This window comes from Gopherus evgoodei, chromosome 6, assembly GCF_007399415.2.
Source record: "Gopherus evgoodei ecotype Sinaloan lineage chromosome 6, rGopEvg1_v1.p, whole genome shotgun sequence".
Taxonomy (NCBI): domain Eukaryota; kingdom Metazoa; phylum Chordata; order Testudines; family Testudinidae; genus Gopherus; species Gopherus evgoodei.
In genome coordinates, this window is record NC_044327.1 from 116,111,928 (window position 1) to 116,132,666 (window position 20,739).

The 20,739-nt window shown below is 43.6% G+C and overlaps 1 protein-coding gene across 1 annotated transcript in view; it reads right to left on the reverse strand.

Moving 5' to 3' along the window:
* ONECUT2 (one cut homeobox 2) overlaps window positions 1-19,851 on the reverse strand; it is a 45,971-nt gene extending 26,120 nt beyond the window's left edge. Inside the window, exon 1 of the mRNA XM_030567137.1 lies at window positions 18,699-19,851. Coding sequence (XP_030422997.1) covers window positions 18,699-19,851 — 1,153 coding nt within the window. The remainder of the gene's footprint in view (window positions 1-18,698) is intronic.
* Between the last annotated feature and the right edge of the window lie 888 nt (window positions 19,852-20,739).

Sequence of the window (20,739 nt, forward strand, 5' to 3'; positions counted from 1 at the left end):
ACGCATTGTAAGCGTGTGCAGCTTGTACATGTTTATCTGCCTATTTCTGTCTGCTACACAGACATTAAACATGCTTGACTTTTTTTATCCTTATTAATGCGCTTTAAAGGCACTTGTCCATCATGATCAAATACGCACACAAATGGCAATGCAGTAGCAAGTGTGGATTCTGTTATTTCAGGGAAGATCAAGCAATGGACTTTATGGATTGGAAAGATCGCTTAGGTCACCTAGCCAAATCCCCATTCCAGTATAGGAATGTTCCTTATGGTATATTTTCTAGTGCTTTTCCCTGGCTATTTTCAAATGCCCCAATATATGGGGATTCCATCACTGTCCCTGGTGGGGATATCTTACACTGCAGCTGGGTGAGAGTCCCCCAGTGCAGATTATCAGACTTGTGTTAGTATTGCTCCAGGTAGTATGGTAAAAATAGCAATGTGGCTGTTCTGGCTTGGGCTTGAGTTCAGGATCTCAAGCACAGAGCGACAGAGCCTCACTTCCAGGTCAAGCTGGAGCATCCATATTGCAATTTTTACCATGGTAGCTTGAGCCCCTGTAGCATGAGCCTGTTAACCCAGGCTGGGAGATTTCCCACAGCCTCAGATTTCTCATTATCAGGAAAATTTTCTTGATAGCCTAAATTTTCCCTTTCTTCATTTCATCTCAAGGATCCCAACTATACCTGGACCACGTGAAATAATTCCTCTTCCCTCAGTGTTTGCCATCCTTCTGATATTTGTCAAGTATCAGGGGGTAGCTGTGTTAGTCTGTATCCACAAAAACAACAAGGAGTCCGGTGGCACCTTAAAGACTAAAAGATTTATTTGGGCATAAGCTTTCGTGGTAAAAAACCTGCTTCTTCAGCTGCAACTCCTTGCTGTTTTTCCGATATTTGGAATCTCAGCAACAAACCCAGTTCCAAAGTTGTTAGCAAGGAAACCTAATAGTCAGCACTTTGTTAACATTATTCATTACTTTAGAAAGGTACTTCACTGCATAGAAATTACACTTTTATTCATTACTGGCCTGTTCCAAGGCCCACTAAAATCCAGTGGATAGGCTCCTATTGATGATTTTAATGGAGGCTCGGATCAGGTCCTAAACGTATTCGTCTCCTGTATTAAAATATATTCATAAAAACTATTCTTTTCCCCTTTCAGCTTCTTTTAAAATATTAATTGTGAAAAAAAAAGAAAGGATGAAAGGAAGAAAGAGAGAAAAGGAAGATGCTGAGGGTTTTGTTTCTTTATGTCCATGTGCAGTATTTAGCAAGTCTCAAGGTAGCTCAGTGATAGGTCCCTTATAAATATGATCTATAATTTAAAGATTAGATTAGAGTGTTATTTTTCGGGGGCAGGGACTATTCTTTACTACATGTTTGTACAACACCTATTATGATAGTGTGCTGATCCCTGACTGGGGTGTCTAAGCAATACTGTAATATACAACAACAACAATAATGATAGAGCCCATTTATTGCACTCGAATGCAAGCGTGAGTGGAGGCGTGGTGTGGGTACAAGATAACTTAAGTGTCGTCCTTTCCACTAAATGGTTGTAAGCCTCAAGCTTGGACTTGTGTAGCCTCCACAAAGCAGCTCCACTCTGCGTCCTGGCAAGGACCCTGACCCCTACACATTTATACACCTGTTGCACAGCCCAGTTACTTATGGCTGACACTGGGCAGGTAACTTGCCCTTTAGTTATTAAAAATGTATTAGCCCTGGTCTGGAATACCAAACTGCTTTGGTGTATGGGTAGAACATTCTAAAGGCAGCTGCTTCAAAACTCTTTCATCATTCTGAATGTAAGAATTGGTGCTATCCATTTTAAAGCTCTGTACAATTCATTGATGCACCAATCTGTTCCTGGGTTATGACTCTTCAGGTAGATTGTATAGCAGATTGTGCTTCAACAGAATATTGCAAACAGCCTACAATAAACCAAATCAAACTTACAAATTGAAGACAGTAACACATTTACTGTAAGTCATGGAACCCATCCCTCAATTAAACAAAAAAGTTTGGTGATTGAATTTGACTAATTACATTTTGAATTTATTTCCTGTCATGGGTCACTTGTAGGGTAATTCACGCTAAGGCTGATCACAATGACAGCAGGACTGGCACAGAACTGGCATCAGAACCAGGGGGAGATGAGGTCAAACATCTCTGTAGCAGCTTTCCTCTCTTAGTCAAATGCCATGTTCACTAGGCACAAATGAGGATGGAGCTCACCATGTCCATTCAGACTTTTCATGCTACATTTATTAAACCAAATCAAGAGTAATTTTGTGCCATTCAGCAAGGTAGGTTCAAACTATGTTCATTAATTATTAATGACTTTGCCCTCTGTCCTCACTAGAAGGTCTCAGAGCACTTCAGAATCAGTAGAGAATTAGGCCTTCCCAACACCTCCATGAAGTTAATGTAATTCTGTTATGGGAAAACTGAGACCTGCCAGTGGCAGGAGTGGTACTTAGATCTCCAGATTCCTAGTCCTATGTTTTCCAGAGATTGTGATTCATGACTGATAAGAGAGAATAATGACTCACTCAGAATGGCTCATGTTAATGGGATACAATGGGGGTTAGTGGACTTTTGTGCATGTGAGTCCTTGTGTGTAATATTTTGACTGAAAAACTTTTATAGTCAGCAACTAAGCCATTTATAGGCCTGATCCGAAGTCACTGAGGCCTGGTCTACACTGGGAGAAACAGCGTAGCTGAAGTCGACATATCTTAGATCGACTTACCTCCCGTCCTCACGGCGCGGGATTGACGGCCGCGGCTCCCCCGTCATCTTCGCCTCTGCCTCATGCCCTGGTGGAGTTCTGGAGCCGACGGCAGAGTATTCGGGGACTGATTTATCGCGTCTAGATGAGACACAATAAATTGATCCCTGATAGATCGATTACTACCCGCCGATCTGGCGGGTAGTGTGGATGTACCTTGAGAGTCTTTCTATTAAGGACCAATGTAGATTGTCCCCAGCCCTTGCTAAGGATGGTTGAGGGAGCAGACTTTTCTCAGCTGAGGAAGGGCAATTAAGTCAGATTGTAGCTTTTTGCTGCTGAGGGGACCAACAGGGGCTGTTCACACATCAGACTGTGAGCAAGTGGGCAGGGTGGGGGCAAAGAAGGGCAGGGAAGGGAGCAGAGTGGAGAGTAATCTGCACATCCAGAAAGGCATGTAGTAACTTCCCCCCTCCCAGAGGAAAGAGGAGCAGGGGAGGAATTGTCTTTCTGCAGAACAGTCCTTTCCTGGAGCACATATTCTTCTCCTTTGTGCCATCCCTGAATCTGGGATGAGCCTGATGGTTCAGTCTAGCCCTTAACTTTTTCTCTCTCCATATCACCAGAGGAGATCTGCTGGAAAAAAGCATGCCCAACTCATCAATACATTCCTCAGTTATTTAGAGACAATTTTGGTCTAAGCGGTAACGTGGATCTTAAGAAACAGCCTGCATCCAGTGCTAGCCCAAAACTTTTTCAGCTGTGCACTTCACCAGTATTTTGAACCCACTTTTTCACAATGTAATTGCTTGATTTTTGTGCTTTATTTTTCCCCTGATGGCTTTTTTCTTTTGCATTTTCCTTCCAAATGAATGCAATGGCTGGTTGACTCCTGAATATTTTGCCTTATTACTAAACCCATCTGAGAGAGGAGCAGAATCCTGCATGCAAAACTCACCCAGAAATCAATGGAAGTTTGCGTGGAAAAGGATGCAGGAGGCTCTTTCATCGAGGAGAAAAAGATAATATCTAGCACACACAAACCGAACGTTGTCTCAAGACATTCATGTCCCAATCATGACTGCCTTTGTGCTAGAGGTGCCCTCTCCACCCTAACAGCTTCCATTCTGAAGGCAGCCATAAAAGGGCTGCTCATCTCTCTGAACCAAGGAGGGGCCTGCTAGTACCAGAGTTAGATGCCCCAGAGGAGGGTGCAGTGGGGGAGACTGGCCATAGCTGAGTGATGTGTGTCTGGAAGGGATGGAGGCATGACCTCCAGTTTGTGGCTGAGAGCCGCACATACTATATCTTTTCCAAAAGTGTAACAAGGACCACTAGCAGGTGTGCTCCTCTGAATCACCTACAGGCATCCTTCAGAAGTATAAGTCTTAGTCAAGCCTACCTACCCTCATGAAGAACAAGGGGGGAAGGACAGTAGAGAGTGATTGACAAAGAACACTTTTGTTCTCTTTTTTCAAGTTTGCCTGAATGTGAATTAGGGATGGGAAAATACGTTCTGCCTACTTTAGAACATCAGAGCTTTGGAAGTTCTGCTTGACTGCTAGTGGTCAAGACGCAGGGAGGAGTGACTGAGAAAAAAAATCTAACAAAGAAACAGAGAACAGTAATAGCCAGAGTGAAAAAAAATACAGAGAGTGATTTAAAAAAAAAAAAAAGAGAGAGGAAAATAGAAATACATCTAATGAAAAACTGAGTCAGACCTGCATTCAGCAACCAATCAAGAGAGTGACAAAAATGCATTGGTTAATAGAGATGACCTTCAATTAAAAGGAGAGCAGAATTGTGATCAGTGTGTTTGGGGATCAGACGGAGCAATAAGGTAGGCCTAGTGGTTGCTTTAAAAAGCTGGCACATGATAAATGCAATTTATCACATGGCAACACAATTTCTTACATGGATGGCAGGTACTACCCACCAATCCATATCTGATGAGGCTACTTCTAACATTTGGAGACACTAAGCACCTTCAAGACAGTTTATAAGAACTGAGATATTTAGTTCAACATTAAAAATACAATTCAAGAGATTATTATTATAAATATATACTATTTATAAATATTTAACGTATTTCCTTTAATATTTATATATGTTGTAACTTCTTAATTTTGAGCTACATCTACAGGAAATAAAATATGCAGTCCCACAAATCCATTCAAAAATTTAGCTGAAATATAGGCAGACATACTGACATAGATGGTAAAAATGCACCAATGAACAGTGAATCATGATGCATTGAAAGACCATCTAGAGGATAAAGAAGTCAGAGCAAAACTATATCCTTATTCTTACTGCTGAAGGCAGTGGAATAAATATAAATGTCTGTGTGTGTCCTAGAAATTGCACCAACAAGTTTCTCCTTATCTAAATAAGAAAGATGTTCCAGTATCCTAACCAGCATTCCTAACCCCTTTCTAGTTCTTTATTAAACCAGCCATCAAAGGGTCTACTTAGCAAATCCCAGGGAGAAGAAAGAACCTCTGGGACTGAGCCCTCTGGTCTGCAGGAACATGCAGATTTGGGGCTGGTCCATCTCTTAGCCCACATAGTCTCTTAGGAAGAACACTGGCCTGATATTTTTGAGGTTGCAAAGCAGTAACTGTTCAAGGTACTGAAATTAACATGAAGATCCAGTTGCAAAAACCATTTGTATGCCTGGTATTACTGTGCAAAAAATGCAAGCACACACTTGCCTTCCACACAGCTATGGCATTCAGGACATATAGTTCACATTGCCAAAGAATGCTATTATGTATCCCAGTGTGTTCCTCTAATTTCTCTGTAATTGCTGTTAAGATGTCTTAACTTTTTAATGAATGTAATGTCATGAACTTCTGTCTGTTATCGTCTTCCTTTGTTGATAAAAAAATTCATATTGAATTTTCCTATCTTAGTGAATATCTTATACTGGCCACAGAAGTTCCACGATATTGCCCATTACATACAAATACATGATTTTACCATATAGCAATAAAGCATAGTCGCAGCAGAAGAAGCATTTCAATCTTGGGGAAATCATCACTGCATCTATGTAGCAGATAGGCAATTAATATAAGAAAGAGGAAGAAGAGCTTTCTTGGGTGCTGGTTCAAGACTGTGGAACAAACTTCCACAGAAACGAAGTACCACCACAAACCTCGCCTCTTTCTGTACCAAATGCAAGGTACACTTCTTTGACCTTGCCTTTGCTAATAGTAATATATATCTATCACTTAACAACAACTACAATAATAAAAGCCATTGCACACACAATTTCTCTCTTGGGAAAAGCATGAGAAAGAGAGCGAGAGCAAACCATACATGACAGATATTAGCCATATCTCTTAATGCACCTCTGGAAGGTGCTCCGATACCATGGGGTTGAGGGTGGTCTAAGAACCAGAACAGAATAGAATAGACTTTGCCAGCAATTGTGCATACAGTGAATGTTGTTCATGGCTAAGATTTTCAAAGCAGAATTCTTATAGCCACCTCAATCCTTTTTTAGGCCTCTATCTCGAAGTGGCCTGATTTTCAAAGATGTTGAGCATCCACAGCTTCCTTTGACTTTAATAAAAGCTGCTAGGCCCAGATGTTCCAATGGGAATCAATGGGATTTAGGCACCTAAATCCCTTAGGATCTGGGCCTCAGTAACTTTCAAAAGTGCTGAGTACTAATAGCTTCCATTAAAGTAAATGGAAGCTGTGCGTACTCAGCTCCTTTGAAAATTAAACTTCCTTTATTTAGGTGCTTGAATATGGATTTAAGTGCTTAAGTTTTTTGGCCACTTTCTGAAGATAAACAGCTTACAGATAGTATCAGAGGGGTAGCCTGGATCTGTAAAAGCAGCAAAGAGTCCTGTGGCACCTTATAGACTAACAGACGAATTGGAGCATGAGTTTTTGTAGGTGAATTCTCACATGCATCCAACGAAGTGGATATTCACACACGAAAGCTCATGCTCCAGTACATCTGTTAGTCTACAAGGTGCCACGGGACTCTTTGCAGCTTATAGATAATACACCAGAAAATATCATAATGCCACTATGTAAATCCAAAGTAACCCACACCTTGAATACTGCATGCAGTTCTAGCCAGCCCATCTCAAAAACCATATATTAGAATTGGAGAAGGGCAACACAGGTGATTAGGAGTATGGAACAGCTTCCATACAAGGAGAGATTAAAGAGAATGGGTTCACCTTATAAAACAGATGACTAAGGGGGGATATGATAGAGGTGTATAAAGTCATGACCGGTAGGGAGAAAGTGAATAAGGAAGTGTTATTTATCCCTTCACATAACACAAGAACTGGGGGTAACCCAATAAAATTAGTAGGCAGCAGGTTTAAAACAAAACATAACGAAGTACCTCCTCACCCAGCACACAGTCAATCTGTGGAACTCATTGCCTGGGGATGCTGTGAAGGCCAAACATATACCAAGGATCAAAAAAGAATTAGATTAGTTCATGGAGGATAGGTCCATCATTGGCTATTAGCCAGGATGGTCAGGGATGCAACCCCATGCTCAGGTTTCTCTGAACCTCCAACTGCTAGAAGCTGCAACTGGATGATGGAGGATCACTTGAAATTGCCCTGTTCGTTTTATTCCCTCTGAAGGAAGCATCTGGCACTGCCCATTGTCAGATACTGGGCTACATGGACTCTTGGTCTGGCCCGTTTTTTGGGGTGTGTGTGTGTGTGGCGTTTTTTATGTGACAATAAAGCCACTAGTAGATGGTGCTATGGTTCACAACTGGAAGGGACTCTCTTCCACCTCTGTTTGGAAAACAGCAGCTCAGAATTCAATGTCTGTCTCCTGCAGCGTTTGCGTATTTGCCTTCATCTTGATCCTGCATTTATCCAGACTATACTCCAAATAAAAGCACTGTTTGCACATTCATGTTTGCTGAAATGCACAGTAATCAAGTGAATATAAATAAAAAGTGGTCAGTGGAAGTATTTTGCATAGATGAATCATTGATGGCATTTTGGTACAAAAATGTTTCATCATCAGTAACACGATTCAGCAATCAGGAAATGCAAACAAGTTATGCAAGCACTTTGCTGATCTGCCTAGAAAAATCAGAAGTATTTACAGAGTGCAGGATTGGTCTCACCCAGTGTTTTGCCCTCCCTGTGAACTATCATTTTTTGTACACTAGGGCTAATTGTGAACATTGAATTTTCAAAGCAGCAAACAATTTGGGTGGGGTTAACTGCACTTGCTGCAAGCCCTGACTGTGTAAACAAATGTCTTATCCATTTTAATAGAAGCACATTATTCTGAAGCTGATTTTCAGTCCAAGCTGCAGCAGCTGCTCTACAGGTCAGTGGTACCAATAAAGCAATTTTCCACTGAGAAAACACTTCTCACCCAAGGGGACAAGATTTTACCAGGCATTTCATAACCAAGTTGAGCTTGGTAACTTACATAAGACTTAGTAATGAGAGCAATTTTAATTGCATTCTTCATATTTCTGCTTACCTTACATTTGGTGCACTATTTGCTTAACAGAGATTTGGTGCACCTTCTAAGTGATAATATTCTGACTTTTAGTACTTTGCAGGCAACACAGACATTACGATATGGCTTTGTGTTCAATTAACCTGAACCATAGTTGAACTCTGCCCTTTGAACTCCCTAAACAGATAAATGCATTAACTTACCTAGGGATCATTAATATTTTTCATCATGACAAAAATTTAAGAACTGCACAATTAAGCCCAGATCAAATAGAGAATTAAAACAGAATGTCTCCTTATTCGTTATTCATGCAGTTAAAAGGCCACAGAATTAGTGAGACTGATCTAGCAGATTAGTGCTGTAAGCGAAAGAGCCTTTCACAGTCTGTAGTTATTGGAATTAGCACAACACATTAGTATTGTCCAAGGAATGTAGCAGTCATTCCTGTACTATGTCGTATTCTTACAATCCTATGGACTCTTCCCAGGGCCCATCTAACATCATGACTACCCCCAAAATGCCACATGAAAACTCGTTGGAAGAGATCTCAACTGGTGCAAGTGGTTGCAAATCCATTGGTTTCAATATATTCTATACTTAAATTGAGCAGTTCAAAATTCTGGCCTGGACATACATTTGAAAAACAAATTGGCATTGAAATACAAGTGAAAAACTCATTTATTAAGGCTATGTTACAATTTGTAAGAATATTTGTACATGTCCTTTCCAACATGTAAATACACTAAAGACTCAATAAAAAATAACATACAGTATCTGAAGGAGAAATAATTGCACATTTTGGCAAATATTTTAGGGCTTGCCCCTACAAGTCCTTTCTCAGCCAAAACTCCCACTGACTTCAGAATTGACTTTAATGGGAGTTTTACTGGGCCAAGGCTTCAGGATGGGCCCTTAGTTTTCCAATATTTAAAATCCCATTGTATTTTTCTATCTTGCTTTTTGTTTGGTTCTCAGGTTTAATGCTGCCATACTACCCTAGATGAGACCACTTAAAAGAATATTGCAAGCATGAAGGATAAATCTATTGAATGGGGGGTCTTTAACTATGTGGTTTCCTTAAAGGGAAAGATTGGATCAATAGGATCAACACAAAAGGTTTCCCTGGCCCTGCATAAAACAATAAAGAGCTTCTCTTTTCACTGGTTTAACTTTCCTCTCTGACAAATGCAAATCAATGGATCTGTGTTTACAACAGATTCTCTAACAGACTCAGAGAATTCCTGCTTAAACCAGGGGGATAAGGAGTTTGCCAATTGAAGGGGCTGTACTGGAAACTGGGCAGCAATCCCAGGGTCATATGAATTTGCATAAAATGGAGCAGATTGAAGCCGCCCTCTTATATTTAATGTGAAAGTCTGGTCCAAGGACTTAGAAACACTGGAACCTATAGTCAACACAGGACATGCTTGCATCATAATTATGATTAATGATCATTATTGTTATTATTTTTAATAAATTGACTTCAATCATTCACCTAATGGTATAATGAACTAATTAATAACACAGGCACCTCCGAACACTGCACGAAAGTACGTTTAAACCAGTAAAATTCAAAAAAGGTACTAAAGCATAATCACTAAACGAATAGCCTGCTCCTGCTCCCACGGAAATGAATGGAAGCTTTGCCAATGACTTTAGACAGAGCAGGGTCAGGGTCTGAGCATTCAAACCAAGGTATTGGGCCTAACTCTGAACTCTTACTTGTTTTGCACCAATGTAAATCCATTGACTTCAGTAGCGTTGCTGCTACTGCAATCTGTGTCAGGGAGATTAGAATTAGGCCCAAAGAATCCAAACCAAACCCAACTGACTGGGGAAGCTGATGGTCAACTCTGTAGAACCAGCACTTTGGCTACTCCTGAGCCAGCAATCCTCACCAGGCAGGACTCCAATTGCAAATGGCTATTTTATTATTCATAAGACCTGATCCTGCATTGTTTATTCAGGCAAAAGTCCCGTTGGCTTCTGCGGGACATTTGGTTGAGTAACGATTGCAGGTTCCTGGTCAATATAATATTAACAGAAATGAATCAATGACGGGGGTGCCTACATTACATATTGAGATGGTAAACACTCTGAAAAAGGGAGGTGGATGTACAGGAATGCACATTCCTTCCTCATTAAAAACAATCATAGTTATTTTGTCCTCTATAAAAAGTCTGATTCTTTTTTCTTAACTGTTCCCGTTCTGTTTCCTGGTTCCATATGATTAGTACTTGTGACATGCTTCAAAGTAAATATAGACTATACACATTTAAACTATTTTCTTCCTGCAGGAAAAAGTATATGTATATTTGATTACACAAGCTGAGGTCCAAGTCCGATTAAATTACTTTAGAGGCATGCTTATAACCCAAACAATGTCTGCCTGTTTGCATGAGAATAATTCATCCTAAAATGATATAGAGCAGCCCTGCATGAATACAAATATATCATCCTTTGAATATTTTGTGCCTGACTCTTCAGGCCCTACAAAGAAAAAATTCCCAATGAAAACAATAGGAGTTTATCCTGGTGAGCATTGCAAACTAGCCACTTTGTGTGCAATGTGGTCTATAAACTCTTACAGCCATTTTTAGATATTCTGACAACTGCCATTTGAGATTCTGGCCTTTCCTTAGAATATTACTACCTCAAGCTTTGTCATACATATATGACCTCACACAATAGAAAACTTTTGGAAAGATTTGTACACACATGCACACACTGAGGCAATGGAAATAATGTTATTGTATCTTCAAAACATTCGATGAACAACTAATTCATTAACAGAGACATGGGAGCCAAATCTTGGCCCTATTAAAATCAATTGCAAAATTAATGGGATTTGACCCATAGCAATCTATGTATAGTGAGCTTTAGCTATATTCCCCTAGTTCAATAAATCTGAGATCATGACTGAAATCTGTGCTGCCTGAGCTTCTTCTACATCTCTAAGAGCTGGGCAAACACTGCAGACAGTTTTATACCCAGGGTTTGCCCGGAAGGCCATAAAGCTATTAAGCAATTTTGATAATTCAAGTACAGAAACGTTTGGAGATGAGCAACCGACCTGTTCATAATCTATGAAAAAAAATAGAAACACTAGGTTCAGCCACACCGCTTAACGTTACCTGACAAGCAGGGACGGGATTCTCCAGGAAGATAAATAGTTAGCTACATTGGAGAAGAACTGGCAGGAAAGAGGACAGCATGAGGTGCGCGTTACTGTAACCAGAGCAGCGTTTGGTTCTTCCTCTCATTCCAGGGGAAGGTCAGGGTTGAAAGAAGAAGAAAGAGGAGAAAGGAAAAGCAAACACCGAGGCCATGAGACTGCATATTCTCACGTGCCAGCCAGAAATCAATGCTCCGGAGAACGCTGTAATTTACAAAGGTCCTTCCCCGCGGTTCTCCTCTCCCCGGGAGAATCAGGTGCCAGGCTGGACGCGGGCACATGGCAGAGATAGGTGCTGGGATGGGATGTGCGTGAAACAGGGCACTCTTGGCACGCAAGGGCTGCCCTCGACGTGCTCCCTGAATCGGTGGGGCTTCCTGCTCCGTGTTTACAGTGCACTAAAGGCAAGCAACAAAATGGTCAGGCCACGGTTACAGAAAGTGAGCTGCTGGAGGGAGGGAGTAGGCTTTATAAGCAATAATTAAATAAATCCCACACAAAAAAAAAACCCGTCGGGGCGTTTCACTGTTACCACCTGAGCTCAGGGAGTAAATGCGCTCCGGTTTTATCAGCGAGCCAGAGCACAGTATAGTTAGACCATCTGTATCTTCCAGCCCATCCGCACGCTCCGGTCCGCTCGGAGTTTGTGCACGTTTACAAAGCATCCCGGATCCGTGGAGGGGACCCCGCTCTGCACCGAAAGTGTTGGGGGGATTTGCGTTTCCAGAAAGCAGCTAGTCCCAGAACCGGCAGCAATGCGGTAATGCGATTGGAAGGAGAAGCGGGAGGAGTACACTAGTGGCACGGCTGGAAACCCAAAGCTGCCCTTCCCCATAATGTCTCATCGGACACTATACACGGGCTAGGTCTGGGCTAAGTCGTTCCCCTCTTATACACCCGGCGAGCTAGGATCTCCCAGCAGTCGGCTCGGATCAGCTGAAAACCACGGCTTTAGGGACTTGCCAAACTATTCCGTGCAGGAGGCGACAAAAATGAAACGACAAACAAGTCCCTTGCAGAACTCGCTTCGTTCCAGAGGATATCCACCGACCCACGAAGGGAAAACGCCTGGAGAGCACCATTTAGAAGGAGAATCGGGGGAGATAGATTTATCGTTGTTGAGTTTTTATGTTTGGTTTTAGTTTGTTATATGTACAGTTTTTTTTTAAAGAATGCTTGGATACTTCCAATTAAAACACAGAGAAAATTCTTTAGGTGGCAATCTAAATACCTTTAAAAAACGAAATATCAAAACAAACAAACAAAACCAAACGAACAAACAAACAAACGCAAAACCCCACCATCCATCTCATTTTGAGGCTCCATCTTAGCCACAAACAAGCAAACAAACTCGGATCCACTGTATACATTTGGTTTTGTTCTGAACTGAAATATTTTTGTGAGAAGGGTGGAAAGAACTATATAGCAAGAACGTATGTGTTGTGCGTGAGTGTGCGACACACACAGAGGGAGAGAGAAAGAGAGATCAAATATATATATTTTTTACCTAAACCTCAAAAAATATATTCAAGTTTAAAGTTGGAATTTCCTCCTTATCCACAAGTGTGGGCAGGGCTTTCAGGTGCCACACTCCTTCATTTAGTGGGGTCAAGAAGTGAAATAATTTCCACTCGCTAGTGGCTAGACTACACGGGGGTGTCAAAGAAACCCTTAACGCTGAAACTTTTGTGTTTTGGTTTCATTGGATCGTTACTCCCAAAATATTTGGTTGTGCTTTTAAAAAACGGAAGCTTTTAAAAAATGGGCACAAAGAGGTAGAAAAACAGACTGAAGGCCGATTATTCAGAAGAGTTTAAAACGTATGTTATTGCTCAGCGAGTAACTGTCTACTGTGTAAATTACCTGTGTAGGGAGTTTTTAAATCCCTCTGTATTGATCTAAGAGCAGAAACCCCTTGTTAGCTCGTGTGACTAGTTAAGGCTGGGATGCTGTATTTACATGGACATCACGTACACGGTCATTTATAGTATGCAGAGTTTGTAAGCAAGTTAGGGAAAGCAATGACTGCGCATGCACAGCAGCAGCTTTCCAGATTTGGGGGTTGAGAGAAGGAATTGGGAAGAAGGGGTGATGGAAGCCCCACTTCAATCTGTCCCCGTTAGTCTGCTCAGCCTGATGCAGTATCAGACAGCTTCTGCTCGGAGCTGGGAGCTTTCACACTGAGAGCCATCTCCTAGGAAGATGAGACAGGCACAGGGGGTCATTTTTGTATTGGTTCAAGTGAAAAGCGTCCCCCCCTAACGCCGGCCTTTCCTTCTGCTAGCTTAGTACCGCAATGAAGCAAAGCACCCAGCCGTGTGCTCACCTCTGGACATCACTCCTGGGGGAGAGCGAGCCGGAGGCACGACCCGCCGCTTGCTTCCCCACAGGGCTGCAGGATCGGCTCCTTCGGGGAACCGAAACCTGGTTTGTAGGGTGAATCTCCATGTTGGCCATTACCTTTCACAATCTACTTAGCCAACGTTTTGGGAAGATTCGCAGCTGGGCATGGGGAGAGGGAGGGATTGCGACACACACACACACACACACACACACACACACACACACACACACACACACACACACACACACACACACACACACACACACACACACACACGTCTTGTGCTGGGAAAGCCAGCGCCATCAGCTTTACTGGAAACAAGCCGGATCAGGTTCCAGATCAATGAAAACTGGGTCCACACGTTTATGTTACTGTTGCCAGCATTAATGCTCTTTTAATCTTCTAAACATTATCAGCATCGATCTCCCTCCATATACACATTGGTTTGAGAAAAGTGACATAACCACATGGCTGGAAAGACTGGAATAAAAATAAATGTTGGAGCCTTCTCGCTTGATGGGATCCTGTTCCCCGGGCTGTTTCGCGTGTGGTATTCTCTCTCTCTCTCCTACCCTCAATGCTCTCAGGGACCCAGCACTAATGCATATTAGAAAGGTGTTATTGATTCACAGGGGACTCGAAAAGACAAGGACAGTAGTGAGCTAGCTCTTCAATTATTAATTTGATCGGCTCATCAAGCAAAAGTATGTCTGTGTTATGTACAAATTTTAATACACGTTTCTATAGGGCGCAAGGTGCATACTGACTACAGTGACTTGACACCGTAGGTACCGGATTATGTTTTGCATTGGTTATAACAGAATATTCCATGTGATATTATAGTATAAGATGTGGCTACACACATAGGCATATGTCTATTCCCATAAATGCAGCTATGGCTGAGATTCTGTGTGTCCACACACAAACATATTCAGCAATATCTATTCTCTCACTGAAAGAGTTAGAGAGAAATGTGAACGCTCTGTCTAATGTAATTACAGGAATGGGTTAAAATATTAGGAACCCTTAGCCATAATCATTAATAACTATTAGATGCGTCTCTTTACATCGTTTCTACCCTCTCTGGGTTTAGCTGGAAGGAGTGCGGCTAGCATCAATGAACAGGGCTTCCAATATGAAAAGTTAGAGCCCAATCCTGCCGTCCCGGAAAGCAGCAGAAATCCCATGCTGAATTAAATGTGTTAGTCTCTAAGGTGCCACAAGTATTCCTGTTCTTTTTGCGGATACAGACGAACAGGGCTGCTACTCTGAAAAAAAGAAATGCCATTGACTTCCACAGGCTCAGGATAGGGTCTGGAATGTGGAGCTCGCCTCTTGGTGTCAAAGGGACCGTGTCTATAACTGTGCCGAGAAAATAACGCCAGTTACAGGGATCTGGGGCGTGCATCCGCCATGCGAACGGCACTCCTTTGTGGAGAGACAGAGGCTGGGACACGCTGGACGTTACTCGAAATGACAATTTCCTAAATGAGCTATCACAGATCCCTGCAGGAAAAGTCGCATGTTAGAATTAGCGCCACGACAGTTACATCCCCCTCCGCCCTAAAGCTACAGCCGATGACTGGCCTTACTTTTAATTTCTTCCCCGATGTAGATAAGGCAACTGGCATATTCGTCACCTCATTATTGTATGCAGAGCTCCTCTGCCTTCGCTAGTGATGTTTCCCTAATTGAAAATCGTTCAATTTCGTGTGCGCGCGCGTAAGTGATTGTATCACAAAGGTGAAAACCATTAACGCGTGATCTCTTCCGCCTCGAAGGCATCGTAATTTGATTAGTAACATTAAATGTGCATCCCGCTCCTCGAAAGCCTCCTTCCGAAAAGATCCCAGAATTGATTCGACTTCTCTCCTTTGATGCCAAAGACCGTTTCTTTCCAGGATCACATCGCTTCAGACAAACACAGACTCTGCAGCGAGATACACTCATAATGCTGAAAAGGCGAAGGAAGAAATGACCCCGCCGCCCATCTCACCCTGGTGTGTTAGAGAAGATACCATGAATTTTTAATAGTCTACGGAGTCAAGAACAAAATCACCTTCCCACTCCTGTGCTCTTTCCCCCTCCCTCAGCCAGACGGGGCCACTGGAATAGAAGGGAAAAAATTACCAAGCCCACAGCACTGCCGTAAAAATGAATGTACCCAGGTGGCTTTGGGCCGCCTCCTTCCCCCTGGAAATCTCGAAGACCCTCCGTGGTGGATTTAGACCCGAAAGCCCAGGCTCCGGGTTTGTGCCTGTTTAACCCAAACGAAAGTAACGCTGGCATCTCCAGTTGTGGGGCGTGCAGAGATTTCCATCAATAATGCATGGAGAGATGGCTTCTGTTCTCCCCCCAGACCCCAGTCCCTGTAGCTACACTGAGTACATAATACCTACTTACTCAAATGCCCGCTACGGCATATTTTACAACAGGAGAGTGATCTATTGACCAAAATATAGTCTCCGATGATATACAAGTAAGCCCTTAACGCACTTGTGGTTGCTAATAAAACCACACAATAAATGGCAAAATCTCACCTTACTTTAGCTACTAGATGCAATCTGGATACTTGCATAGATCTATTTAAACGCCTCTCAAGAGCAGTATATTTTATATGCTTCTCCTCTTTATTCAGGACTTCAAGTGAACGATCATAACTTATCCTGCAATTTTAGCAACTCTGACCAGTTCCAAACGGTATCTCTGCATGAATCCGAACAGAGCCCCAACTACTCTGTTTTGTACATTGCACTTGGGGAAAAAATCGTGGTTCACACAAAGCTTGCCATATCAGCTACACTACTACCAAAGGGACACACTGCAAGAGTCCCACTGACCGCTGAGATAGGCCAAAGAGATCTATTCACTCAGGACTTCACACGTGAATTGTCCCTAAGACCGAATAAGAAAAGAGGAAGGGAGAAGAACTTGCCTTTCATTGTATAGTGTTTCCAAACTACATTGTTAGAAAGTGTGCCAACTACACACACACACAAACACACACAACTAGAAACAAAGGATTTCAAATCTCACACCAGGTTTCAATGGGACATTCTTAACAAGAATAATGCACACAATTCCTCCTACCTTTTGCGTTTCTTTCCATGATGTAGTGTGTAATACAACAACAACTACTACTACGAATAATAATAACAATCAATAATTATAATTAGTAAGAAATCATCTCAGAAGCTCCAGAAAGAAATTAACAACCAGGAAACAACAACAACAATCACCTCCACTGCGCACAAATGGAGGGTGGATTTTGAAGCAAAAAGTAATCTTTCCGAAAGGTTGTTTCCTATTTACCCTCCGCTAATCAATAATACCAAACGATTAATTGCTACAGATTGGAATCAATCCAACCACAGGTGAACGAGGCACTTGTCAGAGCAGAAATCCCTTCTAAAATGCGTTTGTAAACGTGCAGCTGTCACACTATAAAATGAGCCACACACACTATTTTATTTATATATGTATAATGGGAACAAGTTTGTGGGAAAGGGCTCATATGTGTCAAAAACAAGTTGCCAATATTTTATGTTATATGTTAAAATGTGATGGACAGTGAAGCAAATTCTAATTAATGCAGATATGTTAATTATTGCCTATATATATTTCTTTCCAGATGCAGAGCCAAAGCAATGCTGAAAGGACTGCAGATGTTCGTCTAGGCAAACACTTTCCCTCACTGTGTGGAAACCCAGAATATAGGTTTTTCCAATCTTAACAAGTCTATTTTTGAAGCATAAATACTCTATTGGTTCGCTCCTCCACTGCACACTATATCAAGGAAAGAAACATCTATACATAATCCCATGTACATTTTCCGGATAGCGATTTAGTTTTCAACCATCTGTATTATTATACTCCACTCCCCTCAAATAGCAGCCTTAATGGACGATTTCTTGTAATCTTAGAACAATAGAGGGTTGTACTTCTCTTTGATTACAGCAGAGGGAGCACAAAACAGCTCACCTCACATTAGAACAATATACCAAGTGTGATTGTCTTCTCCCTCGGCTTCAAATCCATCTCTGTGCTCTGTACAAAAATAAGCGCCCGTGTATGCAAAGAGGATATTGCAGCCTTATACTTTTAGATGCAATAAACTATAGCTTAATTTCTCGGCACGTAATTTATCACACGCCTAATGTGCTTCCTTTTACTGAGGAATCTTGGAGACTTTGAAATGATTCACAGAACCTCGACAGTGCAAAGGAAATACACATTTTGTGATTTGTCTAATAAATGTGTTGATGTGACAGCTATCACTACCAGAAATGAGAGATACTGGTGCTAAAGGTGAAAAAATCAAACTGAAGCACCCAAAGCCGGGAGAACAGCTATTCTAAAACTGCCTCCCACAAAATGCGCCATTCTTTATAACAGATTTCTCAGGATCTGATGCTTTTTCGTCTCCTAAAATTGAGGAACTACATCAGACACCACCCCTGGACCTCTCGTTATGTCCAAGGAAGTTTTCCGAGAGAAATAAACAAAACAAAACACCTCTATCCTAGAAACAATAACGTACCTTCCATACATCCTTATCGTGGGTCAAAGCTGAAGAGCCTTTTGCTGGATGTATTAGGGATTTTCCAAGTGCAATAGGAAATGTTAAAAACTCGGCACTATTTTAGCCTAGATCATGTGTAAAGATTACAGAGCAGGGTGAAAACAAAACACCCAAACCATTGTCCTCTTAGCAGTGCCATCACACAAGCCAGTCTGGTAGCACCCAGTAGCTCGAAGCAGTCAAATTAAGAATATTAAAGGGAGACGTTAAATCAAGACAAGGGCAATCAATTCATCGTGAAGCGCCTTTAAAAGACCAGCCTCTTGAATACATCAAGCACTAGGCTATGCCTAAAATCTGTACCCGCAGCAACACATTACACTTTTCAGTGGCGCTTTCGCTGGGACACCTTGTCTATTTGCATGTGCACATAGTATTACTGGTGCCAGAACTCACCTGCAAGTCTTAAGGCTGACATTCTCTGGAACTCGGGTTCCTGCAGCCATTTCCACATTCTCCTGAATGTCTCCCTGCCAGATTTCAGCTTACTCCAGGGTTTAGGGTTCCTTAGCAGGTCTGAGAGGGTCCCCTGAGAACGGCACAGCACCCTCTGGGCAAAGATCGCCTGGGGGATGCTATAGCGCTTCAGCTCTGCAGTGATCCTCTGGGCCACTTCTTTGGTGTTGATCTCTTCTAACTGCCCAGAGTTGTTGACTTGAGATCCAGAGGAGGAGGGCGGCCTTTCCCGGCTGGAAGCCAACACGGGCCCGTGAGGCTGCGCATGGCCAGGGTGCCCAGGATGGTGCATACCGGTTAAGTGGGACATCATGGCCGCAGGAGGGGTAGCCAGCCCCCGGGAGAGGTGCTGCTCACCCCTGGCCAGCATGGCAGTGTGGGCATCGAAGTTGGGGCTGAGCATCTTGTCGTGGCTGGGGGGCCCATAGTTATGGAGGCTCTGCTGGGTATTGTGGATGGACCCCAATCCGTTGCCCAGTGGGGTGCCAGCCAAGGGGGACAGGCTCTGCCCCATGCCGGACATCTCCTTGTAGGGGCTGTAGAGGTTGTTCATGGCCGGCAGACCCCTCTCGTCCCTCATCAGGGTGAAGCTCCCGCTGACATTGCCGGAGAGGCGCTGGTGGTGGTGGTGGTGATGGTGGTGGTGGGCATGGGGGTGGTGATGCGGGTGGTGGAACTTGTCGGAGACGGTGGAGATGGGCGGCAGGGGCTGGAGTGGAGTCAGAGTGGTGTAGGTGCTGCTCATGCCCATGCCAGGGGGCGAGGAGTCACAGGGCATGCTCATGGCATGGTGGAGGGGGATGGACAGCTCCGGGCGGTAATCCCCTGCCCCGTCTAGCAGGGAAGCCATGCTGGACACCATGGCCGAGCGGGAAGAGGCAGAAGCCAAGTCCTGGTGCGAAGGAGGAGGATGGACCCGTAGCGATCCGGCGCTGCGGCTGGGGTGGTGCGGGCTGGGGCTGCCCAGCAGATCCTGCTCATGGCTGGCTGCCCCATGCAAACTGCCCAGACTGTCCATTGTCATCTCCGGGTTCATGGCGCAGGCATCCAGCTCTTTGGTGAGGCATCGATAGGCGGTGTAGGCAGTCTTCATTCAGTTCATGGGGGTGCTGGGCTGGCGGGATGCTCGGAGCTGGGGCGGGGGGGGGATAAGGCCTCTCAGTTGTGTATGTGTGTGCGGGGGAGGGTGCGTTTGTGTGTGTGTGTGTGTGCGTGCGTGTGTGTGTGTGTAGGGGGGGGGAAATCACCAGTCTCTATCAGCCGGGCCAGCGCCGTTCCCTCGCCATGTCCTAGCCCTTTCCTCCTCTTACGTCTTCTGTTTAGGTAGCTGGAGCTGTCCAGAGTGGGTTTGCTGCTCAAACAAGCAAGCTAGCCCGGCGGGGCAGGGCTTGGGCCGGGACTGACAGGCAGCCCAGCCAGAGGCCAGTGTGGGAATGCTAAGCCCTGGCTTTGTCAGGGAGAGCCCGCCAATGGGCAAGGGGATGGGTGGGACTGGAGGCGTAAAGCTTGGCTGAGATTTCAGAGCTCCTTCCCCCCCCCCACCCCCGCCGCTGGAATCAAACGTCAAGGAGAGGGCGAGAGCGTGGAAGATGCAGCGTCCCCCCTTGTCCAGGGGAAAGGCAGGCGCTGTGTCTCCGAGGCGAAAGCGCCCCCCCCCAGCAGCTGCGAATCAGAGATGCAGAATTTGCTCTCAATAATAAGTCAAAAGTAAGATGCTACAATCGTGACTTGACAGAAATACTCGTGTAAGCGACCGTTTGCCGCTGCCTGGTAATTCAGTGTCACGGTGCAATACAGTGTGATTAAGCGCAACCTCCCCCCGCCCCAGAACTGTCTTTACACCGTGCTTGCCAACCAATGGTCAATATTTTAACCCCGTCACAGAGTCGGGGTGGGGGGGGGTAGAGGGATTGCGTTTGCACAGCGCCCGCCAATGTAGTACAGAGGCATTGTTTTAATTGTGCAATTGCTCAAGTTAATT